This window comes from Brassica rapa, chromosome A09 (genome assembly GCF_000309985.2).
Source record: "Brassica rapa cultivar Chiifu-401-42 chromosome A09, CAAS_Brap_v3.01, whole genome shotgun sequence".
In the NCBI taxonomy this organism is placed as follows: domain Eukaryota; kingdom Viridiplantae; phylum Streptophyta; class Magnoliopsida; order Brassicales; family Brassicaceae; genus Brassica; species Brassica rapa.
This window is the reverse complement of record NC_024803.2, coordinates 19,364,615-19,377,365: the sequence shown is the minus strand read 5'-3', so window position 1 is coordinate 19,377,365 and position 12,751 is coordinate 19,364,615. Positions and strand designations below refer to the sequence as shown.

At 39.6% G+C, this 12,751-nt stretch overlaps 3 protein-coding genes across 6 annotated transcripts; 2 read left to right on the top strand and 1 right to left on the bottom strand.

Annotated features, from left to right (window-relative positions):
• Positions 1-39: 39 nt before the first annotated feature.
• On the top strand, positions 40-954 carry LOC103838898 (molybdopterin synthase sulfur carrier subunit). 4 transcript variants are annotated; one of them, XM_009115349.3, is made up of 3 exons: positions 127-268; positions 344-385; positions 457-954. In XM_009115349.3, exon 3 carries the CDS (start codon positions 487-489, stop codon positions 796-798), a length of 312 nt encoding a protein of 103 aa, XP_009113597.1. In that variant the 5' UTR covers positions 127-268; positions 344-385; positions 457-486; the 3' UTR covers positions 799-954. The 4 variants fall into 4 exon arrangements, with proteins under 4 accessions (XP_009113596.1, XP_033135206.1, XP_009113597.1 ...); XM_009115348.3 differs by lacking the exon at positions 344-385 and having other exon boundaries at positions 40-268; XM_033279315.1 differs by lacking the exon at positions 344-385 and having other exon boundaries at positions 48-247.
• Positions 955-1,199: 245 nt separating this feature from the next.
• LOC103838900 (subtilisin-like protease SBT3.8) lies at positions 1,200-6,229 on the top strand. The gene is made up of 10 exons (XM_018655099.2): positions 1,200-2,805; positions 2,904-2,995; positions 3,084-3,181; positions 3,325-3,480; positions 3,563-4,224; positions 4,306-4,394; positions 4,476-4,724; positions 4,813-4,927; positions 5,006-5,198; positions 5,297-6,229. The coding sequence occupies exons 1-10, from the start codon at positions 2,689-2,691 to the stop codon at positions 5,866-5,868; spliced, it is 2,343 nt and encodes a 780-aa protein (XP_018510615.2). The 5' UTR covers positions 1,200-2,688; the 3' UTR covers positions 5,869-6,229.
• Positions 6,108-12,051, bottom strand: LOC103838899 (RNA-binding protein 7). The gene is made up of 3 exons (XM_009115350.3): positions 11,708-12,051; positions 11,476-11,620; positions 6,108-6,361 (listed from the first exon to the last, which is right to left on the bottom strand). Exons 1-3 carry the CDS (start codon positions 11,951-11,953, stop codon positions 6,258-6,260), a joined length of 495 nt encoding a protein of 164 aa, XP_009113598.1. The 5' UTR covers positions 11,954-12,051; the 3' UTR covers positions 6,108-6,257.
• Between the last annotated feature and the right edge of the window lie 700 nt (positions 12,052-12,751).

The following is a 12,751-nucleotide window of genomic DNA, read 5'->3' as shown; positions in this document are numbered from 1 at the left end:
TACTTGAAAAATTCGGATCGAGTTCAGGTTAAACCATCATCTATCTCTGGAACGAGGGGCAGTTCAGTAATTTAAACATCTTGAGATGACGTGGTTCATGGGGGTGGGTCGTTGATGGTTGGACATAAACCAAAGAAAATTGTCGGCGCTGACCAAACAACATCACCTCACCTCGTGGTTGGTTTCTCACCGCCGGATTGCGATTCCGCTGAAATCGACACGCTGCCTCCGGCGATCGAATCTCACGGTTTCGCTTAATCAACCCCCGGTAACTCTTTATATCCAGAGAACTTATTACATTCAGAAATTAAAAGCGATGGTATCTGAAAGGTTTCTTGTTAAGGCAACTCCGATGCGTGGAAATCGAACTGGAGCGTAGATCAAAGTTGGAGACTTTCTACTTCTCTTCTCGGACTCAACCACTGTTAATCCTTGTGTGTGTTTTCTTTTTGTCAGGTGCTTTGGTCGGGATCTTCCCTTTTGGCCATGGACGTTACAGGACAAGCAGCTACGAAAGAGGTTTCAAAGATTGTAAACGATGAAGTTTCATCAATCGAGATCAAAGTATTGTTATTCGCGAGAGCGCGTGAGCTCACGGGTGTGCCTGATCTAACACTGAAGATGCCATCGGGTAGTACAACAAAGAAATGTATGGACGAGTTGGTCATCAAGTTTCCAAAGTTAGAAGAGGTACGCAGCTGCGTGGTTCTTGCTTTGAACGAGGAATATACAACTGATTCGGCCATTGTTAAACACCGAGATGAGTTAGCCATCATACCTCCAATAAGTGGTGGCTAATGCCTTTTTTACTTGTTACTAAATCCTCTTAACTTGGGGTTTTTGTATTTTCATTGGCAATAAAATCATAAATGTAACAGTTAAAAGACTTGAGAAACTCGTTACTTTTTGTTCTAAACAACACAAAAAACAAAAAAAAAATCTTTCTTTTGATGAGAAAAAGGTTAACATTAGTTCCAGTTTGCTCTGTTTCTCCTACAATCATGACTTCTTCTGTGTATTGATTTTGTAGTCTCTCTGTTGATTTTGCCACATTATCATAACTCAGCAGCCAAATATATTTATTTTCGATTTTGTTCTTTGTTCCACCAATCAGGTAAAAGAAACGAACCTTTTGTATACAAGAAAATGAAAATGTATGAGACAAGAGAAAGTACTTGCTCTTGTATATAATATTAGTTGGACGCTTGTATATATTAGAAAGGAAGCTATTTTTCCCTTAAAAGTTCTCTGCAGTTTGCGCTATTACATATTCTATGCAAAGAACATCGATTTCTTGCACCTGTTATTGGTGTTTAACACTCCTCGGTGAGAGATATAAAGCTTCAGTGCATCTTTAAGAGATTGTGATCTATTGCCTGGTTCTCAACGACCAAACATATGGAACTGGTTATTTTCCCTGATCATGTAAGCTTTGGTACCGTTCCCGGATAGAGAAATAAACGGCAGGAGGTATGAAAGCGAGAACAGAGATACATACATTGTACAGAGGAGTCTAATTGTATTAAATACTTGCAGGGTAGGATCACTTTTTATCACACATTAGGATTTGAGATATATATTACAAGACACCAAAGGAATTAATCAATGATGTTAAGTAGATGAACCAGACAAGACACCAAAGGAATTAATCCACACATCTTGACATTTTCTTTTGATTTTTTGTAATTGTGCTTTACTGCGTCTAACTATGATGTAAAATAACGGATTCAAACAATCAAAAGTAAGAACAATTCCAAGAAGTAAAAACGCTCTTGGTGTCAAAATCTTCTTGAGTAGACATCGATATGAACATTGTCCAAGTATTTTACATTTCTTTATTTGTTGCTTGAATTAACAAATGAGACTTCTTTTCCTGTTTGGAATGAAAAATTAAAGAATATCAGTTCTTGTGGTACTAATTCTGGCAGCCTTATTTTACACCATCATCTTTTATACAAAAAGGGTAAGGTCGCCCATAACTATGTCATATGCATAGTTACCAGATGTACTAAGCAAGTGTGTTGGGTTTAGTTGCATGTAATTAACTCAAAATAGAACTGGTCAAATATAACAACACTAGAGTACTTTCCGCTAAAATTACTTCAAACATGTAATTTACAATATTAAGAAAATAAAAGATATTTTATTTGTTTTCTCGAAGTCATATTAGACTTCTTCTGATTTCTATAGAACAAAGGAATCAGCATTTAAAATTCTGAAACTAAACAGTTGGCCGTTTCTTTGGTCAAAACGCTTGCTTACACCCACCCTCAAGAGCATCAAAGCAAGCTTGACAGAGCATGGACACCTGAGTTTATGGTCAAAGCAAGAGGTCTTTGCACCATCTATTCGCTTGTTGTAGTTACCAACTGCACTTCGTTGAGATATGTTCATTTCCCTGTTTATTGTTGCTCCATTCTTTGCAAAATAAACTATAATTTAGTTGACTAAGACACACAGCTTGACATATTCTTTAGATTTTGTGTGTCTGCGCTTTGTTGTTCTACATTTGATGTAAAATAAGAGATTCAAACAATCAAAAGTTAGAACAGTTCCAAGAAGTAGAGCAGAATAATTCTTGGTCAAACTCTTCTTGAGCAGACATCTCTATAAATGTTTGGGAGTTGTCGATATTAGTCTCCATTTATATTTCATCTCTTTCTCTTTCTTTGTGGCTTGAGATTTGAAATGGGACTCCTTTTTATGCTTGGAATGAAGAATTACAGAATTTTTGTGGTGCTGACTCTGCTAATAATTCTCAATGGGCAGAGCAGTCTCGAGGCAAGAGCTGGTGCGGACAGAAAGGTACTAGACAATTATTATTATTATTATTTTTTGACCAGTAACATAAGCAGACACCAATAGACTAACAAAGTTGGTTCTGTTGTTATAAACAATGATAGGTTCATATAGTGTATTTGGGCGAGAAGCAGCATGATGATCCTGAGTTTGTCACAGAATCTCATCATCAGATGTTGTGGTCACTTCTAGGGAGGTATGTAAGAGTAGTTTCTCCTTCCAGAGTTTATTGCCTCAAACTGTTACTCAGATTTTTAAGTTTTGTTTTGTTCCCATGATTACAGTAAAGAAGATGCTCATGATTCAATGGTGTACAGTTACCGACATGGTTTCTCAGGTTTTGCAGCCAAGCTTACCAAGTCCCAAGCCAAGCAAATAGCAGGTATCATATCATGTTTCAAGTCTCATATATTTTCTTGGCTTTCTTGTAAACAAACATCTACATCATACATTTACATTCCATCTTCATTTGTGTCATCACACACATCTGAAATGTTCCTCACTGCTAATGTTATGTGGCAATAGATTTACCTGAGGTGGTTCACGTCACACCTGATAGTTTCTACGAACTGACAACAACTCGTACGTGGGACTACTTAGGACTTTCAGCCGCCACTCCGAAAAATCTTCTAAATGACAGTAATATGGGTGAAGAAGTTATCATTGGCGTTGTGGACACAGGTTGGAGTGTTAATTTATTTGTACATACATGTCCTGTTGCTTCTGAATAATCAATTAAAAAAAACATATTCTGATTGTGCAGGAGTATGGCCAGAATCTGAAGTCTTCAACGACAATGGTATTGGACCGGTGCCGAAACACTGGAAAGGAGGCTGTGAATCAGGAGAGGATTTCAACTCCTCTCACTGCAACAAAAAGCTCATAGGAGCCAAATATTTCATCAATGGGTTTCTTGCGGACAACGAAAGCTTCAACGAGACAGAATCACTAGACTTTATTTCCCCTAGAGACTATGATGGTCATGGCACGCATGTCGCCACCATAGCAGGTGGTTCGGTCTTGCCCGGCATAAGCTACAAGGGCCTAGCCGGAGGGACGGTGAGAGGCGGGGCCCCTCGTGCTCGAATAGCAATGTACAAGGCTTGTTGGGACGATTCTGGTTGTTATTCAGCTGACATCTTGAAAGCTATGGATGAAGCTATACATGATGGTGTCGATGTTTTGTCCCTGTCTCTTGGCTATCGAGTTCCTTACTTCCCAGAAACTGATGTTCGAGATGCAATAGCTACAGGGGCGTTCCATGCCGTTTTAAAGGGTATCACAGTTGTTTGTTCAGGTGGTAACTCTGGCCCAGCTGCTCAGACTGTGGGAAACGCGGCCCCTTGGATCTTAACAGTGGCTGCAACTACTTTAGACCGGTCCTTCCCCACACCTCTTACACTTGGGAACAATAAAGTCATATTGGTAACAACAAGATATACCCCATTATATTCCTATTAGACGTTTTTACAACGTAACGTCTTCTTATTCTGAGTTATTTCTCAGGGTCAAGCAATGTACACAGGTCCAGAACTTGGTTTCACTGGCTTGGTTTACCCAGAGAATCCAGGGAACAGCAACGAAAGTTTTTCTGGGTAAATAAAAACTAATAAATCTCTAGTTTCTTGTTCAAAAAAAAAAAATATTCTCTAAGTTTACTTGTGCTTGTAACTCAGTACCTGTGAGTTTCTCGACATCAATTCTAATAGTACAATGCGGGGAAAGGTCGTGTTGTGCTTCACAACAGCAAAACGTTCCGGGGCTGTATCAAGCGCTGCACGTTATGTGAAGAATGCTGGTGGTGTTGGAGTTATTATCGCAAGAAACCCAGGAGACACTCTCTCACCATGTCTTGATGATTTCCCTTGCGTTGCTGTTGACTACGAGCTGGGGACAAATATACTTCTCTACATACGTTCCAGTGGGTATGTATGTAAACATGAACTTTGAGAGAAGAATGTGATCAAACTCTAGTTCTTGTATTACTGATAATGTGCTTGTTGTGGTTTGCAGATCGCCTGTTGTGAAGATACAACCTTCTAAAACACTCATTGGACAACCAGTTGGTACAAAGGTGGCAGAGTTCTCATCAAGAGGACCTAATTCAATTGCCCCTGCGATCCTTAAAGTACGTCAGAGTCCATGCACATAACTTGTCTGTCTCAAGATGCTTTTAATCACATATGATGCATGTGTGGCAATGCAGCCAGATATAGCAGCACCAGGAGTGAGCATACTAGCAGCTACAAACACTAACACCACTTTCAACGACCGAGGATTCATTATGCTGTCCGGAACATCAATGGCGGCTCCTGCCATTTCAGGTGTTGTTGCACTTCTCAAAGCTACACACCGTGATTGGTCTCCTGCTGCCATTAGATCAGCCATTGTCACTACAGGTTCTTGCCTTCTTTGGAAAAGATAAGACAACTAATAGAGTCAACTCTTTTAAGAACATATTTATTCTTCTGACAAAAGTGTTTTAATAACTGTGCAGCTTGGAGAACAGATCCATCTGGAGAGCGGATTTTTGCAGAAGGGTCACCCCGGAAGCTAGCTGATCCGTTCGACTATGGTGGAGGTCTTGTGAATCCAGAGAAAGCAGCAAAACCAGGTCTTGTATATGACTTGGGCATCGAAGACTATGTTCTCTACATGTGCACTGTTGGTTATAACGAGTCATCAATCTCTCAGCTTGTCGGTAAAGGAACAGTCTGCTCGAATCCCATACCTTCCGTACTTGATTTCAACTTGCCTTCCATCACAATCCCAAAACTCAAAGAAGAAGTTACTCTCACCAGAACCCTCACTAATGTTGGACCAGTCGATTCGGTCTATAAAGTAGCTGTAGAGCCACCGTTGGGAGTTCAAGTGACTGTGACACCAGAAACGCTAGTGTTCAACTCAACCAACAAAAAGGTCTCTTTCCACGTGAGAGTCTCGACCACACACAAAACCAACACAGGCTATTACTTTGGAAGCTTGACTTGGAGTGACTATGTGCATAACGTTACAATTCCTTTGTCTGTGAGAACCCAGATTCTGCAGAATTACTATGATGAGAACTGAACTTGTCTCTAGTAACTATTATTCTTGTGATTGTACTAACATTATGCTTTGTATACTTACTTGTATGTGTCCAACTTTGTATGTAATGCTGAATAATAACTTCGTAATGATTCACCGGCAAAAACACAAAGTTGAATAATTGATAATGATGGAAGTTTCTGCTTTGTTCTCTAAATCCCAGTTTTTAATAAAATATATATACAGTATTATTGACTATTGGATCTCCTAGGTTTTTACCGGGTCTCAAAGATAATGCCTCCAATAACTTGGTTTAAAATCTGAAACACGTTCCCTTTGTTTCTAAACAGCACAGAAAGATGTGTCTTTATAATGACGAATCAAGACACACTGATCATCACAACAACAAGAAAAAGCAAAGAAAAGTGGTCTCAGTAGCGACCGGGTCTTGAATGGTTGATATCTAGTGCCGAACTCAGAACCCTTCTACTGTACTCCAAACCGGCTCCATTTGAAACTCCTGGCGGAGGTGGCTCTGCAAAAACGCAAAGACCCAAGAGACTAGGATGGTTAATGCAAACTAAATACTCTGTTTCGTAACGTAATAACCAATCACGGCTCCGGTTACAAGACCGAACAGGCTCGTAACACATAATAAGATGTAATGAATCCTTTATCTAAGTTTATGTTGGAATGAAAAACTTTATAAAGATGGAGAAAGTGTTTAAGTGTTTGAAGAGAAAGTGTTTTGTGTGAAGAAGAAAGATTTTATAACTTAGAAGAGGATTTTTATTACTTATTACAAACTTGGATTATTTCTTGATGATACAAAATGATGGGGAGTGGAAGTATTTATAGCCTCCAAAGTACAAAATATCTTACATATTTTAATCCTAAATCTAGAGAATTCTAGCATAATATCTAAGATTTTTTTATCCTAATTATCTAGATAATTCTATGAGAATATCTAGATTTTTATCTTATGGAGGTGGAGGATAATTCTAGATATTGAGTTAAGTTTGGGCTAAAATGATTAGTAAATTATTAGCCCAAAATGTGATACAAATCAAGTTTAACTTTCAACACCCCCTCTTAAACTTGATTTGGTTACTCCTAGTAAGCTCCTCATCTTGATGAAGTTTTCTCGCTTGAGTGGCTTGGTGAAGATATCAGCTACTTGATCATTTGTCTTCACATACTCCAACTGCACATCCATCCTGGTAATACATTCTCGAATGTAGTGATAACGAGTATCGATGTGCTTACTCCGGTCATGGAAGACTGGATTCTTCGCCAATGCTATTGCCGACTTGTTATCCACAAATATCTTTGTTGGCTCCTCTTGTGGTAGGCTCAATTCCATTAGCAAGTTTCTTAACCAAATAGCATGGCAAACACATGAAGTAGCTGCCACATACTCCGCTTCACAAGTAGAAAGGGTGACTATTGGTTGCTTCTTTGACATCCATGTGAAAGCGGTTTCTCCAATGAAAAACACGAAGCCACTTGTGCTTTTCCGGTCATCTACGTCTCCACCCCAATCGCTATCGCTATATCCAACAAGCCTGTAATCTTCAGAGATAAAGTAGTACAAGCCAAAGTTGATTGTACCTTTGATATAGCGTAGGATCCTCTTAGCTGCCTTGAAATGAGTTGTTGTTGGATGCTCCATGTATCGACTAACAACTCCAACTGCGTGTAGGATGTCGGGCCTTGTGCACGTTAGATATCGTAAGCTTCCAACCAAACTCTTAAAGAGTGTTGGATCCACACTCTCTCCTTCTTCTTCCTTTGACAACTTGACTCCACATTCCATTGGCGTGCAAACTGGATTTGAGTCATTCATCTTGAACTTCTTAAGCACCTCTTTTGCATAGCCTTCTTGAGTAATGAAGATTCCATTTTCTTCTTGCTTTACTTCAATGCCAAGGTAGTATGACATTAATCCAATGTCGGTCATCTCGAACTCCTTTGTCATCTCCATCTTGAAGTCTTCAAACATAATCGGATTGTTGCCAGTGAATATCAAGTCATCAACATATAAGCATGCAATCAATATATCATTGTTTTGAGTTTTGATATAAAGTGCATGCTCATATGGACACTTGATGAAGTCTTTCTCCTTGAAGTACTTATCAATCCGAGTGTTCCATGCTCTTGGTGCTTGCTTTAATCCATAAAGCGCCTTCTTCAGCCTTAAGACTTTGTCTTCTTCTCCTTTGACTATGTAGCCTTGTGGTTGCTCAATGTAGACTTCTTCTTCAAGGTCTCCATTTAAGAAGGCTGATTTTACATCCATTTGATGTATCCTCCAACTTTTTTGGGCTGCCAATGAAATAATTAGTCTAACCGTTTCTAAGCGAGCAACTGGAGCAAATACCTCATCATAGTCGATCCCGGCTCTTTGACTATAGCCTTTTGCCACCAATCTTGCCTTGTACCTTTCAACTTCTCCTTTAGAGTTCTTCTTTGCCTTGTACACCCACTTCACACCAATTGCCTTGTGTCCATTTGGAAGTGAAGCTAACTCCCATGTATCATTCTTTTGAATCGAATTGATTTCCTCATCCATTGCACTTCTCCATGACTTCTTTTCTTGGGCTTCTTCAAAGTTCATAGGTTCGCAATCCGCAAATAGACAAAATAGAGTAAGATTGTCTTGATTTTCGGTTACCTCGTAGATATCTTGTAGACTTCTAAAACGTGGAGTCCTTTCACTTGAGCTTTCATCTCCTTGAGAACTTGTTGTTGGTGAAGTTGGTGGTGTAGCTGGATCTTCTCTCGGTTGCTCCACATTCTCTTCTTCAAAGGATGGAAAGAAGTTGTAGTCTTCATTATTTGATCTCCAATCCCATTCTCCTTCTTCATCAAAGATGACATTCCTACTAATGATTGTCTTCTTTGTTTCAGGATTGTAGAGCTTGTAGCCTTTGGAGTTAGCGTCATACCCAATGAAGATATACTTCTCACTTTTATCATCTAGTTTGCTCCGCTTCTCGTCTGGAACATGAGCATGAGCAATGCTTCCAAAGACTCTTAGATGTGAGACTCCGGGCTTCCTTCCGCTCCAAGCTTCTTGTGGTGTCTTTTCTAAAACACTCTTTGTAGGCGAACGGTTTGATATATAAACCGCACAAGCAACTGCTTCTGCCCACAACTCCTTTGGTAGCTTCTTACTCTTGAGCATGCTTCTTGCCATCTCAAGTATTGTCCTATTCTTTCTTTCCGCAACTCCATTTTGTTGAGGGGTTCTTGGCACCGTCAATTGTCTTCGAATTCCATTATCTTCACAATACTTCAGAAACTCCTTGGACATGAATTCTCCTCCTCGATCCGATCTCATGGACTTGATCTTAAGACCACTTTCCTTCTCAACATGGGCTTTGAACTTTTTGAAAATTTCAAACACTTCTGATTTTTGTTTCAAAAAGTAAACCCATGTTTTTCTTGAAAAGTCATCGATAAAGAGAAGGAAGTAGTTACTCTTACCAAGTGAACTTGGTTTGATCGGACCACATACATCTGTATGTATGAGTTCTAGTGGCTTTCTTGCTCTTGTCTCCGACTCCTTTGGAAAACTCATCTTGAATTGCTTTCCAAGTAAGCAACCTTCACACACTTGATTTGGATGATTGATGCAAGGTAAGCCTTTCACCATTTCTTTCTTGGAAAGTAGCTCTAAGCCTCCAAAGTTGAGATGCCCAAATCGAAGATGCCAAAGCCAAGATTCCTCCTTGTAGCACATCTTGAGACATCGTGCAATGTCATTTTGAATGTTTAGGACAAACATTCTATTACTTGACATCGGCACCTTTGTGATGAGATTATTTGCATTATCTCTTAAAGAAAGGCTATTATCCTTTAGTCGAATGTCATAACCTTTCTCTAAGAGTTGTCCTAGGCTCAAGATGTTGGTCTTCATGCTTGGAATGTAGTAAACATTGGAAATGAATTGATGATCTCCATTCTTCAAGCGGATGAGAATATTTCCTTTACCTTTCACCTCCATCTTCGATTCATCTCCCAAAGCCACATTGGTTTTCACCGATTCATCAAGCTCCACGAACATGCTTTTATTTCCACACATGTGGTTGCTTGCACCACTATCAAGGTACCACTTGTGAACCTCATTTGGTTCATCCTTCTTGTAAGCCATCAATAGTATATCTTCTTCCTTGTGCCGTTCTTCAACATAGTTGGACTTCTCTTCCACTCTATTGTTGTTTGGAGTTTTGCACTCAGAAGCATAATGTCCAAACTTTCCGCAACTATAGCATTTGATGCTTGATTTATCGTACCTTGATTTTGGGTTTCCTCTTCCACGACCTCTTGATGAATTCTCTCCTCTTTGGTTGAAGTTGTCTTCATATGGTCTCCAACCTCGTCCATTTACACCACGACCTCGTCCTCGGAAATGACCGCCACCACGTCTTGGATTGCTTCGGCCACTTTCTTCCTTGTGATCAATTCTCATCTTGAGAACTTGCTCCACAATATCTTCTTTCTTCTTCTTCTTTTCTTCATAAGCTTGTAGTGATCCAAGAAGTTGCTCCATCGTCATAGTCTCCAAGTCTTTTGTCTCTTCAATCACCGTAACAATGTGCTCGAATTTCGAATCCAATGATCTAAGAACTTTCTCCATGATTCTCACCTCATCTAACTTCTCACCATTTCTTTTTAGGTTATTAGTAACCGTCAAGACTCTTGAGAAGTAATCTGAGATGAGTTCTCCTTCCTTCATTTGTAATGCTTCAAATTCTCCTCTTAGAGTTTGAAGTCGTACCTTCTTAACTTGTTCCGCTCCCTTGTAAGATGTCCGAAGCTTGTCCCATGCTTCTTTGGACGTCTTTGCACCAGCAACCTTCTCAAATGTATCTTCATCTAATCCTTGATAGATTAGACAGAGAGCCTTCTTGTCTCTCTTCCTTGAATCTCTCAAACCATCTTTTTGAGTTTGAGATAGACCACCATCATTCTCCGGTTCATTGAAGCCTTTCTCGACTATCTCCCACACATCATGTGCTCCTAAGATAGCCATCATCCTAAGACTCCAATTGTCATAGTTGCTCTTAGTGAGCAATGGAACTTGGAGGGGAACACCACTATTTGCCATCTTCAAAGGGAACTTGTAGCTCTGATACCACTTTGTTGGAATGAAAAACTTTATAAAGATGGAGAAAGTGTTTAAGTGTTTGAAGAGAAAGTGTTTTGTGTGAAGAAGAAAGATTTTATAACTTAGAAGAGGATTTTTATTACTTATTACAAACTTGGATTATTTCTTGATGATACAAAATGATGGGGAGTGGAAGTATTTATAGCCTCCAAAGTACAAAATATCTTACATATTTTAATCCTAAATCTAGAGAATTCTAGCATAATATCTAAGATTTTTTTATCCTAATTATCTAGATAATTCTATGAGAATATCTAGATTTTTATCTTATGGAGGTGGAGGATAATTCTAGATATTGAGTTAAGTTTGGGCTAAAATGATTAGTAAATTATTAGCCCAAAATGTGATACAAATCAAGTTTAACTTTCAACAGTTTAATGTAGTAAACAAGCAGCTTGATTCTCACACAGATGATATACAGTTAGTTAGTGTCGTATCTAAGAAAAGTTTCCATCTTTTTGGTTTAAGAGACAGACCTTGAGTGTAATCAAGAGGCATAGGGGAAGGTGAAGACATCAACTGTGATGAGAATCTCTCGGAATGGTGATCGAAACTCAGAGACTGAGGTCTTGTCCTGTGACCTGAACCTGAACCTGACTGTGCTTTGTCTTGTCCAGATATCTAAAATCCACAAGCGAAACTCAGCAACGCAAGCACCACACAAAGTCAAAGAAAGGAGGAGGGAGGGGAGGGGAGGGGAGGACTCACGGCGAATTTGAGAGTTCGATTGTAGAGAGAGACAAGACCGGAGAAGAGCTTGACGGCGTAATCGGCGATCTCTTCAGTCTCATACTCCGCGAACGCAAAGCCTTTTGGTTTTTCAGTTTCTTTATCGCGAGGGATGTGTAGATCGATTACTCTCCCTGCTTGGATCAAGATATCATACAAAACCCTATCGCTTACTCGCTCGTCCACGTTCCCTATGTACACGGTACAACTGGTGTTCCCGGACATGGACGCTGATGATTACCCTACAATGAGGACACGATGAAAGAGATGCTGTTCCAAGATTCGTTTCCGTTAACTGATTGTGAAATTGAGATGAGAAGACACGAAAAGCTTCAAGAGGGGTGGAATTGTAATTTCCTTTCATTTTGAGCAAAGATTACCCATCTAGACGGTCTAGTGGTTTCGGTTTACATCAAACCTAGCAAACATATTAATTTAAGTTCCACAAGAAGCATCATCAACCTTGAGAATTTCACACACACAATTCTGAAATTTACTTACACTCGCACACACTTATTCCATGTCGTCGCCCACTTACTCGACCAAGGAGTCGTCGCCCTCCTAGTGTTGAGTATATAAACAAAGGCCGAAACAGAAGAAAAATAATTTTTCCTGCATCGGGATTTATCATTAGGCCTAGGGAGCTTAGTTCTATGTGGTTTTTAGTCTAGTGAACCTAGTTAAACTTTTTTCGCCATGCTTTGTTTCTCTATTGCTTGCATCCAGTTACTATATAGTAACTCACTCTATAAGTAAGTGAAGATTAGAGATGGCAAACAAATTTATCCGTCCTGTACTGCAAAGCATAAAGGTTTGTCTTCAAGTGGGTCACAACGGATCATGTCCACGCAAGCTGCAGTCTCCGAAGTGACTAACCCAATCCCATACCGCAATATTAGTATGCCTTCGCGGGTCGACCCGCGAGACGTCTGATATGATGTTGCCTGCACTATCCAAACTACATGATCAGTACGCTATGTTGATGCAAATTCGAGTTATGATCAATCAACAGCATTATAATCA

What these genes read in the sequence shown, in the direction of transcription:
- LOC103838900 (XM_018655099.2), top strand. Translation starts at nt 2,689, where the DNA reads ATGGGACTCCTTTTTATGCTTGGAATGAAGAATTACAGAATTTTTGTG. An exon ending in GAGCTGGTGCGGACAGAAAG is followed by an intron (nt 2,806 to 2,903) that starts GTACTAGACAAT and finishes AAACAATGATAG; the next exon opens with GTTCATATAGTGTATTTGGG. An exon ending in CTCTACATACGTTCCAGTGG is followed by an intron (nt 4,725 to 4,812) that starts GTATGTATGTAA and finishes TGTGGTTTGCAG; the next exon opens with ATCGCCTGTTGTGAAGATAC.
- LOC103838899 (XM_009115350.3), bottom strand. Translation starts at nt 11,953, where the DNA reads ATGTCCGGGAACACCAGTTGTACCGTGTACATAGGGAACGTGGACGAG. An exon ending in ATCGAACTCTCAAATTCGCC is followed by an intron (nt 11,621 to 11,707) that starts GTGAGTCCTCCC and finishes TGTGGATTTTAG; the next exon opens with ATATCTGGACAAGACAAAGC. An exon ending in GCCTCTTGATTACACTCAAG is followed by an intron (nt 6,362 to 11,475) that starts GTCTGTCTCTTA and finishes GCGTTTTTGCAG; the next exon opens with AGCCACCTCCGCCAGGAGTT.
- LOC103838898 (XM_009115348.3), top strand. Translation starts at nt 487, where the DNA reads ATGGACGTTACAGGACAAGCAGCTACGAAAGAGGTTTCAAAGATTGTA.